The sequence below is a fragment of the Urtica dioica genome, chromosome 9 (genome assembly GCF_054948205.1).
Source record: "Urtica dioica subsp. dioica isolate 48M chromosome 9, U.dioica_male_clone48M_v1_H2, whole genome shotgun sequence".
In the NCBI taxonomy this organism is placed as follows: domain Eukaryota; kingdom Viridiplantae; phylum Streptophyta; class Magnoliopsida; order Rosales; family Urticaceae; genus Urtica; species Urtica dioica.
This window is the reverse complement of record NC_142764.1, coordinates 8,438,247-8,461,068: the sequence shown is the minus strand read 5'-3', so window position 1 is coordinate 8,461,068 and position 22,822 is coordinate 8,438,247. Positions and strand designations below refer to the sequence as shown.

The 22,822-nt window shown below is 41.5% G+C and overlaps 1 protein-coding gene across 2 annotated transcripts; it reads right to left on the bottom strand.

Moving 5' to 3' along the window:
• Nucleotides 1–7,193: 7,193 nt before the first annotated feature.
• LOC149384818 (COMPLEX 1 LYR-like protein) lies at nt 7,194–9,223 on the bottom strand. Of its 2 annotated transcripts, none has more exons than XM_089626584.1 (3): nt 9,077–9,223; nt 8,800–8,973; nt 7,194–7,706 (listed from the first exon to the last, which is right to left on the bottom strand). In XM_089626584.1, the coding sequence occupies exon 3, from the start codon at nt 7,623–7,625 to the stop codon at nt 7,353–7,355; it is 273 nt and encodes a 90-aa protein (XP_089482710.1). In that variant the 5' UTR covers nt 7,626–7,706; nt 8,800–8,973; nt 9,077–9,223; the 3' UTR covers nt 7,194–7,352. The 2 variants fall into 2 exon arrangements, with proteins under 2 accessions (XP_089482710.1, XP_089482709.1); XM_089626583.1 differs by having other exon boundaries at nt 9,105–9,223.
• Between the last annotated feature and the right edge of the window lie 13,599 nt (nt 9,224–22,822).

Below are 22,822 nucleotides of genomic sequence, written 5' to 3'. Positions count from 1 at the left end.
GGTAAGGATTGGATTCAACATAGAAATCGAGCACAAGAAACATTTATGTGCTTTGATATTCTTGACGATTTTGAAGTTGATTTCGCAAATGTAAACATCAATGCTTAGTCTAAGTTCTCTAACTAAGAGATATCCCGGCCCTTGTCAGGGATAATTTTTCAAATAATTAACGAGGAAAAGGGTGTTCTTTTTCTTCGCCGTCGCACCTTTTTAGGGGTCGGTGAGGTTTTTTAGGAGGCCCATTTTTAAATTTACATTCTTCTTTATTCTTTTTTTTCAACCCACTTAGTTTAAAATTCTTTCAATTACATCCTTCTATATACTTATTTATAATCTTTTTAAACATTTTTTTTATTTTTTTTATTTATTTTTTTAATGCCTAACGGGGTCAGAATCCCGTTAAGCGGGGTCCCTGCTCTTATCTCGCTGCTTAACGGGACGGGACTCCCGTTTGGCCAAATAACGGGAGTCCGGGCTTGGCGGGAGCGGGAGTGGCGGTATCTCCCGCCAGGCCGGGTTTAGTGTGGAGGTGTGGAGAAGAAGAGAAAACCTAGATGAGTGGTTGTTGTTGTTTTTTTTTTTTTTTTTTTTTTTTTAAATAAACACGATTTTATTGATAAGGTTAACATTGTAATTGTACAAAATAGATAGTCATAGTTTTGGATTAAATAAGACTTATTAGATTTTGGTACAAAAATATTGAGAATGTCATAATTTAGTTTAGGAATAATCTCAATCACAAATTTATGCTTCTAGTGGGCTACTTATATATAAAGCCCATAAAAGAGATTACAACAAAATAATATTTTTAGTACAAGTGAGGCTTGTCCTCTGAGGTCTTTCTCTAGTGTGCGTGAGTGGTTAGTTGACTTTGGTTGTGCTTCTCCTTATCTCAAAGTCTTTTCCTCTGTTGGGTTTAGTTTTCTGCTTGTTTTTCTTTGCTCGTGGGTCTGTGGGAAACACTTGAGTGACTTTGCCGTGGGAAACACTTTGGGGTTTGTTCTTTGGGGTTTTTAGAGTTTTTTTGAGAGATTTTCCAGAGTATGTCAGATCTTTTACCGGTGGAAGATCTGGTGGAAAGCACGGCGGAGTCATTGACGAGGACCCTGGTCCTTTCCAACGACAACTCCGAAAACAAAGATGAAGAATTCCTGTTAGCTGGAAAACTGTTGGCGAGATGGGCCTCCTGGTGCCAAAAAAACGCAAGAAGCTCTCTCAGAATATGGAGGTGCCAAAGGCCATGGAGAGTCAAGGAGGTTAAACCGGGCTATTATGAGGTCAGGTTCAGATCAAAAGAAGATTGGAACAAAGTCATCAGAGGGAGACCATGGACCCTAAATGGAGCTCAGCTTCTTTTGGTTCCATGGCCACCAAACTTGCTAATACATGAGATAAATTTCAAGATGTCCCCGTTTGTGGTGAGAGTCAAAGGGTTACCTCCGGCGGACCAGTCAGAACACGGTGCTGCAACCATGGGAAACATGGTAGGAAAATATGTCCCAATGATAGGGAGACCGGGAGATGAGCTAAAGGTTAGCATGGAGATGGATGTGAGCAAAAGCATTCTCGCAGGTTTCTTTCTGGAAAGAGGAAATATGCCAGCCATTTGGATTCAATGCATATACGAGAATCTGGGAAAATTCTACTTCCAATGTGGCATCCTGGGGCATGAGACACCAAATTGTAACCTAGCCAAGACCATAATGATCCACTCAACTCACTCCCCCACAGTCAGAATGTACGAAGCGTGGCTGGACGCAGATCTGGGTTGGAATCATCCCTTTGACATCCAAGATCCGAAAAGAACAATCAAAGATAGTGCAATAGCGGAGAAGGAGAAGATGACCGGTAAACTGGGAGATCTCAACCTTACCGCCCCGGATCCCCTACACGTGGTGGGTGGAGAGACGTGCGCAAGCCTGACACACGAAGGTACAACAGGAGCAGGTAAAGCTACCTTGGGGATAAGGGCTGGTGAACAAATAGGGGAAAAGGGAGTCATCGACAAGACTGGAGGAGATAAAGTTCCTGGAAAAGTGGGACAGATTGAGGGAGTTGAGGAAAATAAGGAAAGCAACAGAGGAGCTGGAGTAGAATCAAGCAGGGCGGGAGGAACCATAAGAGGGAATGACAAGACTAAGGGAGGAACAGGACCTGATGATGTGTCAGGGGAACATGATGAAGATATGGAAGATGGGCCTTTTCCTGCGCTAACCTACGTGTCTTCTAAAAATGGGCCGAAGAACGAAATAATAAGGCCCAAACTCAAAGAAGATCCCAAGATGGGCCACGAAATGGCTTTTAAACGTAATAGAGGTGATGACATAGCCCAGGAGCAAGGCAGAACCAACATGGGTTATGAGGACGAATTCTCCTTAAAGCGCCAGGCTGTTTCTAACGGTCATTTTACACATCTCGTGGAGCAAAGATTACCTGGGTTAGACTTAAGCCCTAACATGAATTTTAATCAAGGAAGGGAAGGGGGCAATAGCTCAGGGAAAGTCTCTTTGAAGAAAATTTTAAAGGCTAAAAGGACAGGGAGTGGCAATAGAGGAAGAGCGACAAGGGAAGAGGGCTACAAGACAGATTCTAAGGAAGAAGACCCAATCACATCTCATGCATCAAGCTTCAAGACCGAGGAGGCAGGTCATCCCAAGCCCCCACCCCCCAATGTTAATTCTCTCGTGGAATTGTAGAGGTCTCAATCGAGACTCGGCGGAGGGAGCCCTGCGGGGGCTCGTGAGAAGGGGTAATCCGGATATTATTTTTCTTATGGAGACTAAAATGAGTTATAGTTCTATGCAAGCCTTGAAAGCACGGTTAGGTTTTTGGGGTGGCGAAGCAGTGGTGGCAAATGGGCTGTCAGGGGGTCTGTGTATTTGGTGGAGAAGGGGGATTGTTCTTGATATATGGAAACTTACTAGTAATTTTATTTGGGCGGTGGTTAGAGGTGAGTCTAGTTCGAAGGATTGGGATCTTTTCGTTGTTTACGGACCTCCGTATGAGAGGGAGAGAAGGCCTTTTTGGGGATATTATCAATAGAATATGGAGGCCTTGAGTGGTCGTGGGGGATTTTAATTTGGTGTTAGAAGAGGGTGACAAACAAGGTGGGACGAAAGTGTCAAGGGCTAAAGGGAGTATTCTTAGAAATTTCCTTCATTCGACCGGGGGGGGATCTAAAAATGGGAAATACACTTGGAATAATGGGAGGAAAGTGGGTTCTCGGGTTAGAGCTAGATTGGACAGGGCCGTTGCGTGCCCTTCTTGGCTTGCATTCTTTAACCACGCCGGAGTTCGAGTTCTTCCGAATAGTGGGTCGGATCACAATCCTATTGTGTTAGATTGTTTTCTCCTTGACGAAAAAGGAAGGAAACCGTTTAGATACTACGAGGCTTGGGGAGATGACCCGGAGTGTAGAGAAAAAGTAGATCTATGTTGGCGTCAACCGGAGCTTGGGTCGATCATGGAGAGCTTTGGTAGAAAGAGCAGGGGAATGGGTAAATTCCTCCAAAAATGGCAACGAGAGAAATGGGAAAAGACCAAGAACATCATCAAATCCAAGGAGGAAGAGCTTTTGAGAATCCAAAGTGATGTGCTTTCAGCCGGCAACCTGCTCCAAGAACAAGTGATTCAAGAAGAAATCTCGGGTCTATCTTCTAAGATTGAGATGGTTTGGAGGCAAAAGTCGAGGGAATTGTGGCTAAAAGAGGGGGATGCCAACACTCGCTTCTTCCACACGGCCACGATTGTTAGAAGAAAGAGAAATTACATAGGCCGACTGATCGATGATAGAGCGCCACACTTGGAGCGAGGAGGACCATAGGTAGATTTCTGAACCTCAAATTTGGCGAGCTGTTCAAATCCTCGAACCCTTCTCCGCCGGATAACCTTGACGTTCTCATTGAGCCGATTTTGGGAAGAGAAGAAAATGAGTTGTTAGAAGCTATTCCCACCGTGGAGGAAGTTAAAAAGACAGTGTGGGCCATGCCCTCCCTAAAAGCTCCGGGGCCGGATGGTCTTCAAGGAGCTTTCTATAATAAGTATTGGGATATTGTGGGAGAGTCCCTAGTTTCTTTCATTCAAGAATTTTTTGGTGGGAAGGATCTAGACCCGGAGGTGAGCTTCGCGATCGCGCATGTTGTGCTCATTCCAAAATGTAGCGGAGCGGAAACCGTGGACAAGTTGTGCCCGATTAGCTTATGCAACTGTAGTTTCAAAGTCATAACCAAGATCATCACAGCCCGTCTAAGAGTCTTCCTTAACTCCATGATCTCGCCTTTCCAATCCGCCTTTGTCCCGGGAAGGTGGATTGCAGAGAATACTATTTTGGCACGCGAAGTGATGAACAAAGATGAAAAAAAAAGAAGGGAAAGGCGGGCTCGTTGACATCAAAATTGACATGTCCAAAGCTTATGATAAGATGGAATGTAGCTTTATTCTTATAGTCCTCAAGAACTTTGGAATGTCGGCCCGAATGTTAGAGATAATCCGGCAATGCATAAGCTCGGCATCGAGCGCTATCCTCCTCAATGACAGCCCTCTTCAAAGATTGAAGTTGGAACGGGGTCCCCGACAAGGTGATCCTCTCTCGCCATATTTGTTCATCATTGCATCAGAGGTGCTCAGTAGGATTCTTGGGCGAGGAGAATCGAGTGGAGGGTTCCATGGTATCAAAATTGGGAGGAGAGTCCCGAGCATCTCTCACCTCATATTCGCCGACGACACGATTCTATTTTGCCGGGCAAATGTAAAAGAGGTGTTAAGTGTGTGGAATCGTGTGGATAAATATCTTGGTTGGTCGGGCCAATAAATCAACCTCACCAAATCCGGGATTATATTCTCTAATAATTGCTCGGCGGAGACAAAAAGACACATCGAAGGTTGCCTCGGCATGAAAGAATGCCATAAGGACATCTATCACTTGGGTAATCCTTTATTCATCGGTAGATTCAAGTCTGAGAGGTTTACTTTCTTGAAAAAAAGGTGCAGGAGAGATTAGAGGGGTGGATGGCTAAAACAATATCTAAAGCCGGGAGAAGCACGTTGATTAAGTCGGTGGTCCAAAGCATCCCAATCTATGCCATGTCCACGTTCAATATCCCCAAGAAGATCTGTAAAGACCTAGACAAAATGTCTAGGAATTTCTGGTGGAAAGGCTTAGGGGAGAATTGAAGATATCTAGCCTCGCTGAGTTGGGACCGGCTCTGCTTACCTCGGGCTAGCGGCGGTCTGGGCTTCAACAAGTTCGAACACATCAACAAAGCCCTTTTGGCTAAATTGGGATGGAAAATGGCTTCCAACTCCAACTCTCTGTGGGCGAAAATCCTAAAAAAAAGGTATTGTGAGAAGGATAAATTTCTGGATTCAGAGATCCAGCAGCACCACTCTCCGGGGTGGAAGGATATCATATCAACAAGAGATTTCATCAAACAAAATTCTTGTTATAGTATTGGAGATGGCAAAGAGGTCAACCTTTTCACTGACAGTTGGATCGGACCGTCTATTTGCTTAGCCGATGAAGGAGCAAGGGATTTCAAAGGAGTCCTGGTGAAGGACATTATGATAGACTCGGCTAGAGAGTGGGAGAGTCAACAGATCATAGACTTTTGTGGAGAAGATTGGGTTACCCCTATCAGAAGAAAAAAAATCGCTCAACGTATCCACAATGACTCCCTGTGCTGGACAGCCTGCGTCAATGGAATCTTCTCTGTCAAGACAGCGCTGAGAAGACTTACTCAGGCTCAGGAAGACCCCAACGAACAGATGTGGAAGAGGCTGTCGAAGTTGAAGATACATGAAAGAACTAAGTTTTTTCTATGGAGATTAGCTACGAACTGCTTCATCCTGGGGCCGCTGCTAGTCAGACGGGGTTTATCTGTCGACCCGATTTGCAGAAGTTGTGGTGTGGAGGAAGAGACAACAGCCCACGTGTTTTTTCGGTGTGAGCAGGCCAAAGGTTTTTGGCTGGCCGAGGGCCTTGGCCGCTCATGGAATTGGTCCAATCAATCGGATGGAGTAGCTATCCTTCGGCGTTGCTGGAGCTCAACGATGATCTGAACAAGCATGGAGGCTCAACAGATGATCTGGTAATCAGAGCTTGGGCGATTTTTGAAGAGCTTTGGGAGCGAAGGAACGATCTCATCTTCAAAGGGATCCAGAGAAAAAGTGAAGCCTCTTTAAGAAAAATTAGGCATCGCATATTCAACCACAGTTCGGCTCGGCGAGACACGATCCTTCCGGGCTCGGCCGCGCCCCGCAGCCTCGTCCAAGGTGGGAGAAACCAGATCCGGGGAAGATTAAGATTAACCTTGATGCTACCTTTAAAGAGTCTGGAGCAACGTGTGGTGTCGTCGCTAGAGATGGAGATGGCGCAGTGCTGTTGATGTGGCGGAGTCGTATCGAGGCGAACTCAATAGTGGAAGCGGAGCTGAAGACGGTTCAGATGGCGTTGCTACTGGCTCGTTTTAGGAACGTCCGACACTTGGTGTTAGAAGGCGATAACAAGCTTATTTTGGATAGCTTAGCGGGGTCGAAAGAAAGCCCAAACTTGGCTGTGATTCCTCTGTACAAATCAGTCCTAGATTTAGCTAAAGAGTTTGGTAGTGTTGATTTTTTTGTGGTGTAAAAGATCTGTGAATGGTGTAGCAGATTGCCTTTGTAAATGGGCTGCTAGAACAATCGAGTTTGGTTTATGTAAGTCAGGGGAGGTTTCGCCCCCTGTGCGGAACGCTTTAGCTCTTGATTTTGGTGAATGAAGTCTCCAGCCTTACTGCTCTTCTTCTGAATGAGCGGAAAGATTTAGGGGGGGCGGTCTGTTTAAAAAAAAAACAAAAGAATATTTTTAGATTATACAATAAAGTAATTTAGTAACAATTACAACATTCCTTTATTCCAAGGAAGGGGAATACCCGCGTACACGAATTCAAATAATGGTGGAGAATACTCATATTTGGATGGCAGTTTGACACATCTACATACTCAAAAGATCCTACGTCTCACAGGAAGGGGAATACCCGCGTGCACGAATTGAAAATTATAAGGTTACAGGTATGACGGCTTTTAGTGGAAACGAAAAATTACAGAAAAAATAATGTCGTCTGCCTTTATTCTTTTGTACTACGGACTAAAATGACGCACAACAGGTAATTTATGAGTCATTTGAACTAAAAAAAGAATAATAATAATAATAATAATAATAAATAAAAAATAGCCCGTTTGTGAATATCTTTGGTATTTATTAATCAGCAAATAACACAATACTGTAGCTTTCGAACTACAATAGTAAAGATGACAACCAAATCAAAGAGCTAACAACAGTACAGCTTAAGAAAGAACAACACGGGAAGGGACTCTCACAGTGGGAGCTTGGGGATTTGGCCTTTCCTCAAAAGTGAGAGGGAATACTCAGCCGTGTCCATTAGATCGGCGATGTTGTGGAGCGATCGTTCCTGTGATCCCAATAAGAAGATGGCACGGAGATCCCCCTTATACGTCAGCCTTGCGGCCCAAGTCAGAGGCAACTCCGGTGAATTGAGGCACCGCAGCAAATGGCGGTATATATGCAGAACTCTTCCTCTGTTCCGCGCCAAATCTTCCGCTGTTGCCCAAATCAAACCCTTAGCCATTCCTATTCTACTCCCTTGAATTCCCTTTAACGTTTCTCCTTTCCTATCAGGATTGCAAACACCAACACAACCCTTCCGAGACTACGAGGAAGAAATTTCGTCAACCAATAATTTTAGCTAGGAATTTTGGAACACATACACGAGTGACTATTTTTCGATTATAAGTAGCAAAACTTTGCACAAAACAAAACGACGTGCAAACTTAAGATAATAAACCAACACAGCACCGCTACAGCACTTCATACAGTAATTGAAAGCGAAAAACACAATCAAACTTAAGAGAATAACATTTCCAATGTATGATAAGACGTTGCCGAAAGTATACAATGATTAATATTCAATATTTTACAAACAGGTTAAAGCCAGAACTACACAAAATATTCAGAAATATGATTTACTAAAAGGTTCCCCAGCCAACGAGTTAGTCAACCTTCTTACAAACTCACAGTTTCATTTCATCCTTAGCAGTCAGTAGAAAGAAGCTATGCAACTAAATACCAACGAACTAGCCATAGGCATCTATAAGTGTAGCCATCACTCCAAACCTAACACCTAGAAAATCTCGAGAACCATTGACAGTCGCTTTAAGTTTTCACAATTTAATGCTGATAAATTCAACCACTGGAATTCCAGTGCTCGGACTTAGAATGCCATTGGAGCTACGAACACGTTTGTTATTCATTTAACATAAGGTGCATTGGGTTGCAGGGTCAGAAATTCACGACTAATCTCACAAAGGACTAACGTGGTTTCCGTTCCTACATTATACCAGTTAATAATGAATTCCCTATGGAATACTCCGGAGTCATTCTCTTTGTTAGAGCATTAAGGTTTTACTTCATACCGCTCAGTAAATAGCGCTTAAACACAAAATATACAACACACACTATTCATTTTCCTAAATCAAAATTCAAACGAAAATTTCTATCCAGTTTACACTCTTTTTCCATCATTTCGACCTGAGTTAATCAACTTCTCGTTACAAGCGACTTGTCCCAAGAAGAATTACAATTATAATGGAGTTGACTTGAAAAAAAATCAAGACACTCACTTCACTATACTTACTCCTACGGACAATATATATACCTCGTATCTTAGTCCAAAAAATAGTTTATATTTATCCAAATCAGTACTTGGGTGTGAGATCAATTTTCTAGACTGTTTCAGAAGTTACCTCGCTCGACAGTTAAACAACGAATGCTTGTCGTAGAGTCGGGTTCGGGAAAACGAGTCAGGACTCTCTCTATTTGCCGGGGCGAGGAATCAAGCAGCGTCACACGGGGGTCTCAGAGGTCGCACGGCGATGATCGATGGGGTTTGGCCTGAAGGTCGCGGCGGCGAAGGGTTCCTGAGAAATTGGGCGAAATCAACACAGAAGCTGGAGCCGACTTTTTTCGATTTCAATAGATAAAATTTGATTGTTGGAATAATATAAACAATCCTGGATTTACCGAACAGGCAAATTTTGGAATTTCTCACCTGCTTTTTTACAATTAAATACAGATTCGTCTCTGAATCTGTTAGCTCAATGTTTAACTTCTACAAAAGAGAAAATCATTTTAAAATATAGTCATCAATGCCAAAAGGTGAGGACGTTCAAATTCCCACTTTGGCCTAAAATACGTCCTCCTAATGCTCTTGGTAGTTGTTAATGTCGTTTTTCGGACTAACATTCAATATCTTACGTAAACGTGGCCTAACGGTGGCCGGACGGGACAAAATCCCCGCTACCGTTAGGAACAGTAACGGGAGCGGGACTCCCGTTATTGTTGACGGATGGGACAGGAGTCCCGTTAGCGGGACTAACGGGTGGCGGTGATCCCGTTAGTCCCGTTCGATTAAATTTTTTTTAAAAAAAATTTCGGCAGTTGGATCTTAGATCCAACGACCCAAAAAAATAGCCGTTTAAATTGTTACCGTTGTTAATAGCCGTTATACCCATCTCGGCCGATTTTTTTAATTTTTCTTTTTACCCATTTATTTCTAAAATATATAAATACCCCCCCCCCCCCCCCCCCCTTTCTCATTTCATTCATTTTCTTCACACATTTCCTTCAAACTCTCTCAAATTCTCTCAATCTCAAATACTCTCAAACTCTCTCGATTTTAATCTCTAATACTGTTTACCGCTTTCAATTTTTCATGGCATCATCATCCCACAACCGATGAGGTCGAAGGGGAAGAGCTTCCCGAGGTGAACGAATGCACCGTTTTGAAGAAAATTGGTTGCACTTGTCTCAAAACGCCCCCAACCTAAACACGCAATTCTCTTTCGATCCAAATTATGTTGCTCCTACTTTCGGCCATTCGGAATTCACCGAAATTCCAAACACCCAAGTGCCATACTACCCTGAAATGGATCCCGAGCAACCTTATCAAGCTCAAATTCCGCCATCCGAAGTGGCTTATGAAGAATTTCAAGAATTCGAGCAACATATGCATGAATCCCGAAATCCAAATGAAGAAGAAGATGACGATGAAACCCAAAATCCAAATGAAGAAGAGGATGAGGAGGAGGAAGAAGAAGACCTACCACCACCACCACCTCAACGTCGAAGTCAAGTTCCACGACCTCGACAACGTGAACAACAAGAGTAGACACAACAACGACGACAACGACGAGCACGACAACAACAACAACAAAAATATGAAGATGCTCAACAACAACAACAACCACCTCAACAACGACAACCACCACGACCACGACGTCGTGCTAGGTCCGTTGTGTGGACTTTCTTTGAAGAGGTGATTGCGAACGGCGAAAAAGCCGGAAAATGTCACAGTTGTGGCAAAATCTTTAGCGCTCACAACACAAGAGTCGGGACGTCACTATTGTGGAGTCATCACAGGCACTGCCAGGGGACTCAATCTGGAGCCTCGTCAAGCCAGGTAAGTCACATCGATCCTGTAAGCTTTGGCCGCGATTTAGTAAAATATTTTGTTTTCACCGATCAATCTTTTAGTCTTATCGAATCTCAAGGCTTTGTTAGATTCATGAGTTCTATAATTCCAAACGTTCAAATAATGTCTAGGAAAGTCTTGAGATCCGATACCTTAAAATGATTTTTAGGAGAAAAGGAACAAATGAAAGACACAATATCATCTGGTAGGCATAGCGTAGCCTAAACCTCGGATATCTAGACTGGTCAATCAAAGATGGATTTCATGAGTGTTGTAGTGCATAATATAGACGACGATTGGAACCACAACAAACGTATCATATCCTTTAGGAGGATAGAAGGTTCTCACACTAGTCAAAACATCTTAGACATCATAGTTAGTGTTATAGGTGAGTGGGGTTTGACCGATAAGATTATATCTGTAACCTTAGATAATGCCACAAACAACAACGCCATGATTAGAGAGTTAAAGAAGAAACTTCATTATGACGATACCCTTTTGCATCAACGATGTGCTACCCATATCATAAATCTCATAGTTCAAGCTGGAGCCGCTAGTTATGACCCTTCGATCAACAAGATTAAGAATTACATTAGTTGGATAAATAGTTCAACCTCTAGAGTAGATGAGCTTAAGAGACGCCTTAGACTAAACGGTCTCCAAGAGCGCACCTTTCACCTAGATAACAAAATTAGGTGGAATTCTACCTTTCTCATGTTGACCAACTTTTTATCCGAGCATTATGTCGATGTTATTGTTTCTTACATTAATAGTGAACATGGCCATGACGCTATCACCGATTTTGATATTAGGATTACTGAATTATTTGTTTCTTTTCTCGACGTTTTTTACAAAGAAACTTGTTATCTCTCTGCTGTTTACACTCCTATTTCTTTTCTCGGTCTTCATACTATGACCGCAATTGCTGTGCATTTTGATAAATATAAAAACGAAACAATTTTTGAAAATTGTATTCAAGCAATGAGAGCCAAGTTTCTATAATATCGGGGGCTGAAATGGTTCCATTACTATACGGTTTTGGAGCCATTCTAGACTGTCGATGTAAAATTGGTGGTTTAAAAATTTTTCTTAAGTACATTAGAAACCATTTCGAGGAACAAGATTACGTTGCACTTGATCTCGCGAGGATCGTGCAAGCTTTTTATGATCTTTTCAGGGTATACGAGGCGAAACTCCTACCGCAATATCAAGCACAAGCATCTCAATCATAGACGGAGTATCCATGTGACGACCTGACTTTTCGAACCGTCTTACTTATCTTACTTTTTAAACTTTCAAAAATCCTTTAGAAAACTTGGAGGAATTTTTTTTTTTTTAAAACACATTGAATCAAGGCGAACTAAAATTTTGAAGATCTTAAAAAGAAACAAAAGCATTTAAGAAAAATATATTGTGTTTCAAAATATCTTGAGAAGTACTTAACCAAATATGAAAACTATGAGATACTCAATTTAAACCAACATACTAGAAAAATAAAACGTAATCCATAAAATAACTTTAATGAACTAAAAAAAATCTTAACTTGTAGCGGAAGACTTATTTCTTAATAAAGAAAACAAAATCCTTGAAATTTATTTCTTAATAACTTGTAGCGGAAGACTTATTTCGTGAATGGAAACCATGACCCAACCCTCTCGCTATCGACGCCGCTAGTCCACCCTACTCAGCTTTGCGAGTTGGTTACCTACAACACAGACGCATATTTTTTTCGAAAAGATGAGCTTACGCTCAGCGAGAATAATATAAAGCTAAAAAAAAAGTAATGCAATGCATGAACCGATTATTAGTATTTTAAAACTAAACGGTGACTTGATCTTTCTTTTCTTGATTCTATCAACTTTTAATTCAGGGTGCCCCTAGGGTAGTCATACATATTTCAGTGATCACTTTAGAGACGAAGATATGGGGTTGCAAAGCCCACACTTCGCTCAATCTAGCTAATAAACTTATTAGGGCCTCGGCCCGAGAAATTTCCCCATTTGAGCCTCGGCCCGAGAAATTCTCCATAATACCTCCGTAGCTCGAGGCGGTATGACTCCCTTGCTTAACTTTATCTTTTCACTTTGAATCTTACGTTACATACTGATATGACATGAGCATAAAAACTTTTATAGATATTCCCATACCAAAAACATGACTAGAATAAAACATATATCTCAAATATACTTTAACGTAACATCACATGGCATACAACACATAAATCACAAACTACTTCAACTAGTCACGCAATCAAATAACAAATCGCATACTCAAACATATAAATCTGTAAACAAGTCATATCATGAATAAACACTCATCAAATTTATTTTGAACTAATCTGTGTTGCAGTGAGATTATTCTCACCTGGATATCGAGAGTTACGATCGTAGATCGTTGAAGGAATTGTACGCTCTAAGAGAATTGGAACCTAATCGGAAAAAGAATATTGAGATCAGCTGAGAAAAGTATTCAAGACATACTGTAGGTTCTGGAAATTTTCAGAAACGACATTCAACGTGAAATTACGAAAATACCCTTGGCTATTAGGGTTTCGGTGAAAAATTAAAACTCTGAGAAAACTTCTGTAAAAAATTCAGTACGTATAAAACATAATTTGGATCACTTTTTGTAAAGGCATCACGGTCAAAATAATTTTTAACTATTTATTAAAAATAGAAGAATTGCTAAAACTAACTTTAAAATTTTTGTCAAAAACTGTCTGCGTACTGTTTTGAAAATAATCATAAAATATTCTGTATTTTATAAAACTATTTTTCGATTAAAGGTTTAGATAGAAGACATTTAAACCTAACTTTTCCAAAAAGAATCAACGCAAAACCAAATTTTTTTGAATCCACAGTAAGCGTTTAAAGTCTGAAAATCGGGAATAGGTCTCAGGTCTGTGCGCTGATTTGAAAATAATCATAAAATATTATGTATTTTATAAAAATATTTTTCGATTAAAGATTTAGATAGAAGAGACATAAACCTAACTTTTCTAAAAAGAATCAACGCAAAAACAGTTTTTTTGAAACCAGCACAAGCGTTTTAAGAAATCGTTTTCAAGAAATCTGAACCAGATAGATACGGAAGCATACCTAAAAAGAGCTGCGAATTTCTAAACCAAGAGAGGGATAAGGGAGATAGAGCAGAGAAGAAGCGTTAAAAGAAGAGGAGTGGATGCTTAAATATGGCTAAATAAACCCTAAAAGCCCAAATCCTAAAAGCCCAAACCCTAATCCTACTTATTTTCTAAAAAAAATAATAATAATAATTATTTTTACTTTTATTATATATATACGTATATATAAAACCTTACCACACGTGAGCATACTATATAATATCTTATATTACATAATCATATATATATATATACATAAAAAAAAATAATTAATATATATAATCATAATATATATATATATAACATATATACATAACTTAATTATAATATATAATTTGTACACAAAATATATATATATATATATATATATATATATATCCATAATTTGTATTTTAAAGAGTATATTAAAATAAAAAATATCCTAAAGCATACCTAAAAGAAAAACTTTAAAAACTATCACATAAAAATATAATCATTCACTACTACTTTATTAAAAAAATAATAATAACGTCACTCGAACACCAAAATTTTAGCTTTTTAATTAAGCTTAAAATTTGGGATTTCACAATCCAAGAAGACACCAATACACGAATGTCTTCGTCAACGCGCCCGCTTACAACCCATCGCCTCAACAACAAGAAGCTGGGACAAGTCAGACGAGGTCGAGCCCAGCCGACTCACGGTCCCATCCGGAGATCCAAGAGTACGATCGGAGCGAGTGGGTCAAACCGGATGACGAAGTCATTGACCTATTGGTTTGGTGGAGACAGAATGCGAGGAAGTTCCCGATCTTGTTAGCTATGACAAAAGACATCCTCACCATCCCTATTTCAACCGTGTCATCTGAGGCGACTTTTAGTAGCGCGGGCCGCATCATCGACGATAGAAGATGTAGCTTGAAACCGGAGATGGTCGAAGCATTGACGTGTGGTAAGGATTGGATTCAACATAGAAATCGAGCACAAGAAACATTCATGTGCTTCGAAATTCTTGACGATTTTGAAGTTGATTTCGCAAATGTAAACATCAATGGTTAGACTAACTTCTATAGCTAAGGGATATCCCGGCCCTTGTCCGGGATAATTTTTTAAATAATTAACGAGGAAAGGGGTGCTCTTTTTCCTCGTCGTCGCACCTTTTTAGCGGTCGGTGAGGTTTTTTAGGAGGCTCATTTTTAAATTTACATTCTTCTTTATTCTTTTTTTTTCTATCCCCTTAGTTTAAAATCCTTTCAATTACATCCTTCTATTTAATTATTTAAATTCTTTTAAAACATTTTTTATTTTTTTATTTTTTTTTACGCCTAACGGGGTCCGAATCCCATTAGGCGGGAGTCCCGCTACCGTTCCGTTCATTAACGGGACGGGATTCCCGTTGGCAGGAGCGGGAGTCGCGGTACCTCCCGCCAAGCCAGGTTTAATCCCACGTGATTCAATTTAGAGTCGAATTTTATGACCGCACACAGAATTAAAAGCATTGAAATCGTCGATCCCGATGGTCTCGTTACATTAAAAAAAATTATTTTCATCTTCGTCACTTAAAATATAGAAGAAAAAAATGAACTAAAAATGTGTATAGAGATTTTCCCTGACACGTCCTGCGAAAAAAAAGACGCTATATCACAGTAGTCAGCAATAATAAATGAATGTATACTATACAAATCTAATTTCATAACATATTTTGAATACATTTGTTCCAATATATGTTAGATTTTAATCTTATTTTTACTTTAAAATTATGTGTTTTTATTGTTTATAATTTTTTCGATGACTTTCCGATGATCTGTGATCTTTTCTTATGGCATTCAATAGTGTAACATAAGTTTTTCGATGGATTTTCCAACAAACGTCAAATAATTTTAGACATTGGTCAAAGGCTCGGTGATTTTATGAAGAAAAATACAGTTTAATTTGATTTATGAAGAAAAAAATATGACAAATATTTATCTTTTTTTTTTTTATTTTCTTTCTTTCTTTCTTCTTTTCTTGATTATGGCTCGTGGGTGAAACAATGTAAACATTGAGCTTTTAAATATCTATTCAATGATATTAAAAGGATGTAACTTCTTTGGCGTAAGTGGTCAAATTGTATGAGAACATTGATGCGCCCATAGATTTTTGTTCGACTTAGAAGTTGAGATGCCTTACGTGTGTGTGTGTGTCTATATAATTTTTTTTTTTTTTTTTTTTTTTCAGGGAAAAAGGCCTCTCCAAGGACCAGTCTGAGAGACCAGCCAAGAAGAAGGCCTCAGCAACGATATATTAAAGGTCCTTCAAAATATTGTTCCGAACAAGGATCGGAACTTCCTGAACCTTACAAAAGCCAAAGGATTCCTGGTTAATAGCCCATTTACACAACATATGGGAAGCCACATTAACCTCTCTAGGAACCCAAGAAAAGGAAACCGAATCGAAACAACTCTTTAAGCTCTTAACATGAACAAAGAGAGGGATAAGAGGCCAGACCGGGGAATCTTTGTTGCTCTCTAAATTCCCCAAGAGTACCTTATTATCGCCCTCAATAATGACACGAGAGATGTTCCGAAATTTAGCTAATTGCATAGCTAGAAGATATCCCGTCAGCTCCGCCTCGATAGCCGATGTCGCCGTGACCCTGCTTCTCCAAAGCACTTAATATTCCCTTCATCGTTTCTGGCTACCGGCCCCACTGCCGCTCTGCCATTTGAGAAAGCCGCGTCAGAGTTAATCTTGATTATTCCTGGAGGTGGCCGAGTCCACTTGGCTTGCTTCTCCTCATCCTCGATCCTGCTATTCCTGCTGTTGTTATGGGGAATATTACAAAATTCATTAATTCTCACCTCTGTCCTATGCATCAGCTCCTCATCGAGCCTCGTCACCCAATTGAAGACTTTATCGTTTCTCCACTTCCAGATCGCTTCCAGGATAATTGTGTTTCTTATGATGTCTTCGTTCAGTCTCCCTCCCGTCTTGTTCCAGTCCTTGTTACTGATGAGCAATTGTTGAAGCAAATCCTCACCGCTCGAAAACGACCCATCCCATCTGCGACCTTTACCAACCGCCAGCCAGAAGCATCTAGCTATGTCACAGTTCAGGAAAACATGGTTGATTGTTTCCTCATCTTTGTGGCAAGCCCGACATAACCTGTCATTGTTAGCTGAGATATTCGCGAGCTTCACCGTTGTGGGCATCCCTTCCACTCCCACTCTCCACAAGAAAAATTTGAGTCTCTCATGAATTCTCAATTTCCATAAGTCTCTCCACAGCTCTTTTTTGGGATTGAAGGAAGCTCGGGCGAGCTGTAAATAAGCCGATTTGGCCGAAAAAAATCCCATTCTCTGAAGCCTCCCACACCAGTTTGTCCTTTGAATTATAAGGGAGTTTTCGGGTCTGCTCAATCAACCTACACGTATCCCGACCACACCACTCTCTGACTTTCGCCCAATTCCAACTGCCATCCCCTTCTTCCAGCAACTCTCCAACTCTCGCCTCCTCATGAACTCTCAGCCCATGGAATCACCTCGGTGCCCACCCATTTGTCCTTGAACACCCAGGTGTCTTCTCCATTCCCAACCAGGTATCTAGTATTTTCTCTCACTACTACAAATGTTGGATTATACAACTCACTTTCTACAACGCTTAACATAAGCGTTGTAGAAACTAGGGATTCTACAACGCTTAACATAAGCGTTGTAGAAACATAGTGTTTCTACAACGCTTATGGCTAAGCGTTGTAGAATCTCAGTGTTTCTACAACGCTTATGCATAAGCGTTGTAGGATATGATAGTTTCTACAACGCTTAAAGCTAAGCGTTGTAGAAGTACATAAATTTCAGATTTTCCACAACGTTTAAACTATCCGTTGTAGAATCCTCGCCGCGGCACCACGTGATTTATGCCTCGGCGAGAACTTTCTACAACGCTTTGTAAAAGCGTTGTAGACGGATGGGTCTCGCCGCGGCACAATTTAAACATCGCCGCGGCGACTCTTTCTACAACGCTTGTTACAAGCTTTGTAGATTCATGTCGCCGCGGCGATAACTATTTCTCGCCGCCGCGAGATAATTTCGCCGCGGCTAGAAATATCCTCCGCCGCGGCGAGGTGGATACCGTGGCCAAGCAGTTTTTTAAGAAACTGTCTCGCCGCGGCGAGGGAGGAATCTCGCCGCGGCGACCCGTTCCTACAACGGATATTATAACCGTTGTAGGAACGTTTCGCCGCGGCGAGAATTTTTAGGTTTTCACTATAAAAGGCCGTTTTCAGTTTTTTTCTCATTTTTTCCAATACCCACACACGAGACAACCATTTTCGGCCGCTTCTCTCCAGTTTTTTTCTTTCAAAATCCCTCGCCACGTCCTCGCCGCCCCAAAATCTCGCCGTCGCCTTGTCCTCGCCGCCAACTCTCTCTCGCCTTGTCCTCGCCGTCACTTTTCTCTTGCCGAGTCCTCGCCGTGCTTCCTCCCGCGCCTCTCTCTCTCTCTCTCTTGCCGCGTCATTGTAAGGTATGATTTTAAAAGTTTTTTAAGGTGTATATTGATTTAATTTGGTGTTGTTGATATGGATTTCTTGTTGTTTACCCGAATTGCATATAGTTTGATTTTTTGAATTCACAAATTTAGGGTTTTGTTTGATTTTCTCTTATTAGAACAAGAAATTAGGGTTTGGGTTAGTGGAATTTGAATGAGTGAATTTAGGTTAGTGGAATTTGAATGAGTGAATTTGAATGAGAATTTGAGTTAAATTGAAATGTCCGGATTGTGTTTGACATATTGTTACATAGGTTAGTGGTTAAAATGGTTATGTATATTAATGTTGAGATTGAATTGTTTATGAATTGGTGATTGATCGAATTGTTCATGAATTTGTGATTGGTCGAATTGTTTATGAATTATTTGTGATTGTTGGAATTGTTTTAATTTGTCATGTACTTAAATATATATTCTTGGAATTGATATATAATTTGTTCTATGTTAATTGTAGAATTGTTTATGATTATGTTTTGTAGGAGCTTGAAAATGCCTCGAACTAAAAACACGGCCTCCAAGGCTCCGAGCTCTTCCAGAGGTCAGAGTAAAGTAAAAAGCAAGCGACCTCGTCAACAGTCTCCCGAAGAGGAATACAACTCGAGTATCTTTACTAGCAAGGTCGCAGAGGAACGCTACGACAAAATCTTGCCGCGTAACATTATCCATGAGAGAGGATTCAATGTAAGCAATACGTCGGATATAGGAAAGCAAATCCGCAACAGCATAGTTGGTCATGATTGGGGGAGGTATTGTGCTGTACCCGAGTTCGATTCGAACGTCAACTTCGTGTACGAATTCTACGCAAACTTGCCGGACTCCCAAGGTGATGTTGTGACGGTCCGTGGGAAACGGGTCGATATGAGTATCGAAGCTATCAACGATCTTCTTGGGACCCCAGATGTGCCTTTCGAGAACGAGGGCTATCGAGAATGGCTAAGAAGTTGCAGCCATGAGGAGATGTCACGGGTGTTGTGCATTCCGGGAGAGGATTGGGTCACTGAAAAAGGAAAAAGGGTACTCAAGCGTGACCAACTCACCAGGATCGCTAAAGCGTGGATTTACTTTGTTTGCGCTCGTCTCTATCCAATCAAACACTTCACCACTCTCGACGAGGATCGTATCCAGGTGTTGTTCTGCAGTGTTAAAGGCCTTTCCATTAACGTCGGTCGATTCATCTATAATTGGATGAAGAAACTCGACTATACTAATGAACGACACGGTTTGCCATATCCGGCGATCATTACCGGCCTTTGTACAAATGCGGGGGTACCACGCTCGAAAAGGGATACGATACACAGTTCAATGGGGCCTATTACGGATTCCATTATCGAGCGGTACAAGATTAGGGAGGATCCACAAGCGGAGGAAGAGGAAGAAGCGGAGGAAGAGGGTGAAGAGGGGGAAGCGGAGCCCCTATTGCGCTTACCAGCACCTCCGGTAATCGACCCCGCCACCATCGACTACATTGCTCATTGCTCCAACTATCTCGTCGGCGGGTTCCAACACACGCAACAGTACATGCACCAACAAGCGGAGTATGGCGCCTCTCACATCAATCAGTTGAACGATCTCTACTCTCGGTGGGACATCAACCAAGAGAATCAGGTGTTATTTCCTCCATATCCTCAGTACTTCGACTATCCGTACGCACCACCACAGTGGCCACCGCATATGGCACCTCCTTAATATCCGGCGAACCCACCACCACCACCACCGAATGACGAGTAAATTTCAAGAACCAACAACACCAACTCTTCCATATAAATTTCAAACTCTTTTTAAATTTAAGTTTCAGTTTAAGACTCGCTTGGTGTGTTTTATTTGTGTGTTTGAGACTCGTTTGGTTTGTTTTATTTGTGTGTTTGAGACTCGTTTGGTTTGTTTTATTTATTGTAGAAATTTTAATTGAATGATCATTTTTAGTTGGAGAATTGGTTAAATATTGCAAAAAAGTGAATGAGTACCTGGTAGAGTGCTTCTTCGACGCGGCTAGGTACCTTTCTCGCCGCGGCGTGACTATTCTCGCCGCGGCACAGTATATTTTCCGCCGCGGCGAGTGATCTACGCCGCGGCTAAAATATCACCTCGCCGCGGCGAGAGTTTGATTTTTTTTTATACCGAGAGTCTGTATTTTTTAAGAACTTGTCTCGCCGCGGCGAGTTGATATTCCCGCCGCGGCGTAATGACCTCGCCGCGGCATGGACTATACGTTGCCGCGGCGAGGTTTCTACAACGCTTTATTTAAGCGTTGTAGAAGTGTCCTCGCCGCGGCAGGATTTGTATTTCGCCGCGGCGAGAAATTGATTTTTTTATACCGAGAGTCTGTGTTTTTTAAGAACTTGTCTCGCCGCGGCGAGTTGATATTCCCGCCGCGGCGTAATGACCTCGCCGCGGCATGGAATATACGTTGCCGCGGCGAAGTTTCTACAACAGTTTAGTTCGGCCAGGCGAGGCGAGCTGATGAGCTCGGCCGGGCGAGGCGAGCTGATGAGCTCGGCCGGGCGAGGCGAGCTGATGAGCTCGGCCAGGCGAGGCGAGCTGGTGAGCTCGGCTGGGCGAGGCGAGCTGATGAGCTCGGCCAGGCGAGGCGAGCTGGTGAGCTCGGCCAGGCGAGGCGAGTCAAGACATTGTCTCGCCGCGGCGAGGTAATATTCCCGCCGCGGCGGGATACCCTCGCCGCGGCATGTAATATACGTTGCCGCGGCGAGGGTTCTACAACGCCTGTTTAAGCGTTGTAGAAGGGTCCTCGCCGCGGCAGGATTTATATGTCGCCGCGGCGAGATTTTCATTTTTTTATACCGAGAGTCTGTGTTTTTTAAGATCTAGTCTCGCCGCGGCGAGGTAATATTCCCGCCGCGGCGTGATATCCTCGCCGCGGCATGGAATATACGTTGCCGCGGCGAGGTTTCTACAACGCTTGTTTAAGCGTTGTAGAAGGGTCCTCGCCGCGGCAGGATTTGTATTTCGCCGCGGCGAGATGATCCTGCCACGGCGAGAGTTGTACTCAGCCGCGGCGATGTCGGAGAAATGTAATGTTAATGTAAATGACATTGTATAGAGAAATTTTGAATGGAAAATAACGTTGTCTACAGGAGAATAACATCAAATCCAAAATGAAAATACATTATCTAAATGTTCAATATTAAACAAAAATAGGATCTATATCCTTACGAAGTAGATGTGAAACATCGTCATCATCAAAATCATCCATCTCTTGATCAATTGGCGGTAATCCTGATGTGAACGGAGGAATGCGAGACATGTCTTCGTCTTCTTCTTCGTTACCGTTTCTCGCTTTCATATGAACGACTAACGATAACTCAGGATTTGCTGGATCCGAAACATAAAACACTTGACTTGCTTGCGAAGCCAAAATAAATGAATCATTCTCGTAGCCAATCCGTCTAAAGTCGACAATTGTAACTCCTTCATTATCAAATTTAACGTGATTATTGTCTGCCCATTTGCACTTGAATAAAGCGACTCGCAACCCGCAATAATCAAGTTCCCAAATATCTTCAATGTATCCGTAATACTTCATAAAAGCATGTTTTGGATTCTTATCTTTTGCCGACGAAACATGTAAAGATTCGGCAAACAATGTAACACCACTATTTTGTACGGGATGCTTGTTGTTTCGTTCTCTTGTGTAAAATGTAAAACCATTAACAGACCAAGCAGTGTACCTTGTAACCATTGAGGAATGCCCGCCTGATAGTTTACTCAACGTAGATGAATGTCCTACCTCTTTAAATAAGCGTTTTCCAAGCCAGTTTTGAAACAAACGGTTGTGCTCTTCTTGCAACCATTTTTCATTTCTACCCTTCTTTGGATTATTCACTCTCAACTCATTCAAATGAATATCAACAAATGGCTTGACCTCGGAAACGTTGTGTAGCACATGGAGACTTGCTTGCTCCCATTCTTTTCGGTTGACGATCGAATAAGTACCTATAATGATACAAATACTTAAAAATAATGTTCATATATAATTTAAATAAACAAATAAAGTGTTAAAAAAATACCTTTAGATAGAGGTTTTGAATCAAAATTGGTATTCTTGGGTAACCCAATTTCGTCTGTTTTAGCTAAATACTCAGAACAAAACTCAACCGACTCTTCTGCTATGTAATTTTCAACTATGCTTCCTTCCGGCCTATTGTAGTTCTTCACGTAGCTTTTCAACACTTTCATATAACGTTCGATTGGATACATCCACCGTAAAAATACGGGCCCTCCTAATTTCACTTCACGTACCAAGTGGACGGTTAAGTGGATCATTATGTCGAAAAACGAAGGTGGAAAGATCTTTTCGAGCAAGCACAGAGTTTTCACCAATTCTGACTGCATTAAATCCAATCGAGTTGGATCGATGACCTTCGAGCAAATCGAGTTAAAGAATACACATATCTTTGATATTGCAAACCTCACATCTTTTGGCACAATTCCTCGCAAAGCAAGAGGCAACATTTGTTGTAGCAGCACATGACAGTCGTGCGTCTTCATTCCAGTAAGCCTCAAATCTTTCAAAGACACGAACCTCTTATAGTTTGACGAATGACCTTCGGGGACTTTAATAGAAGCAAACCAGTTACACAATTTCTTTTTCTCCTTTCGATCTAGAGTGTACTTTGCCGGTGGTAATTTTGTTTTTTTCCCACCCCCCTCCT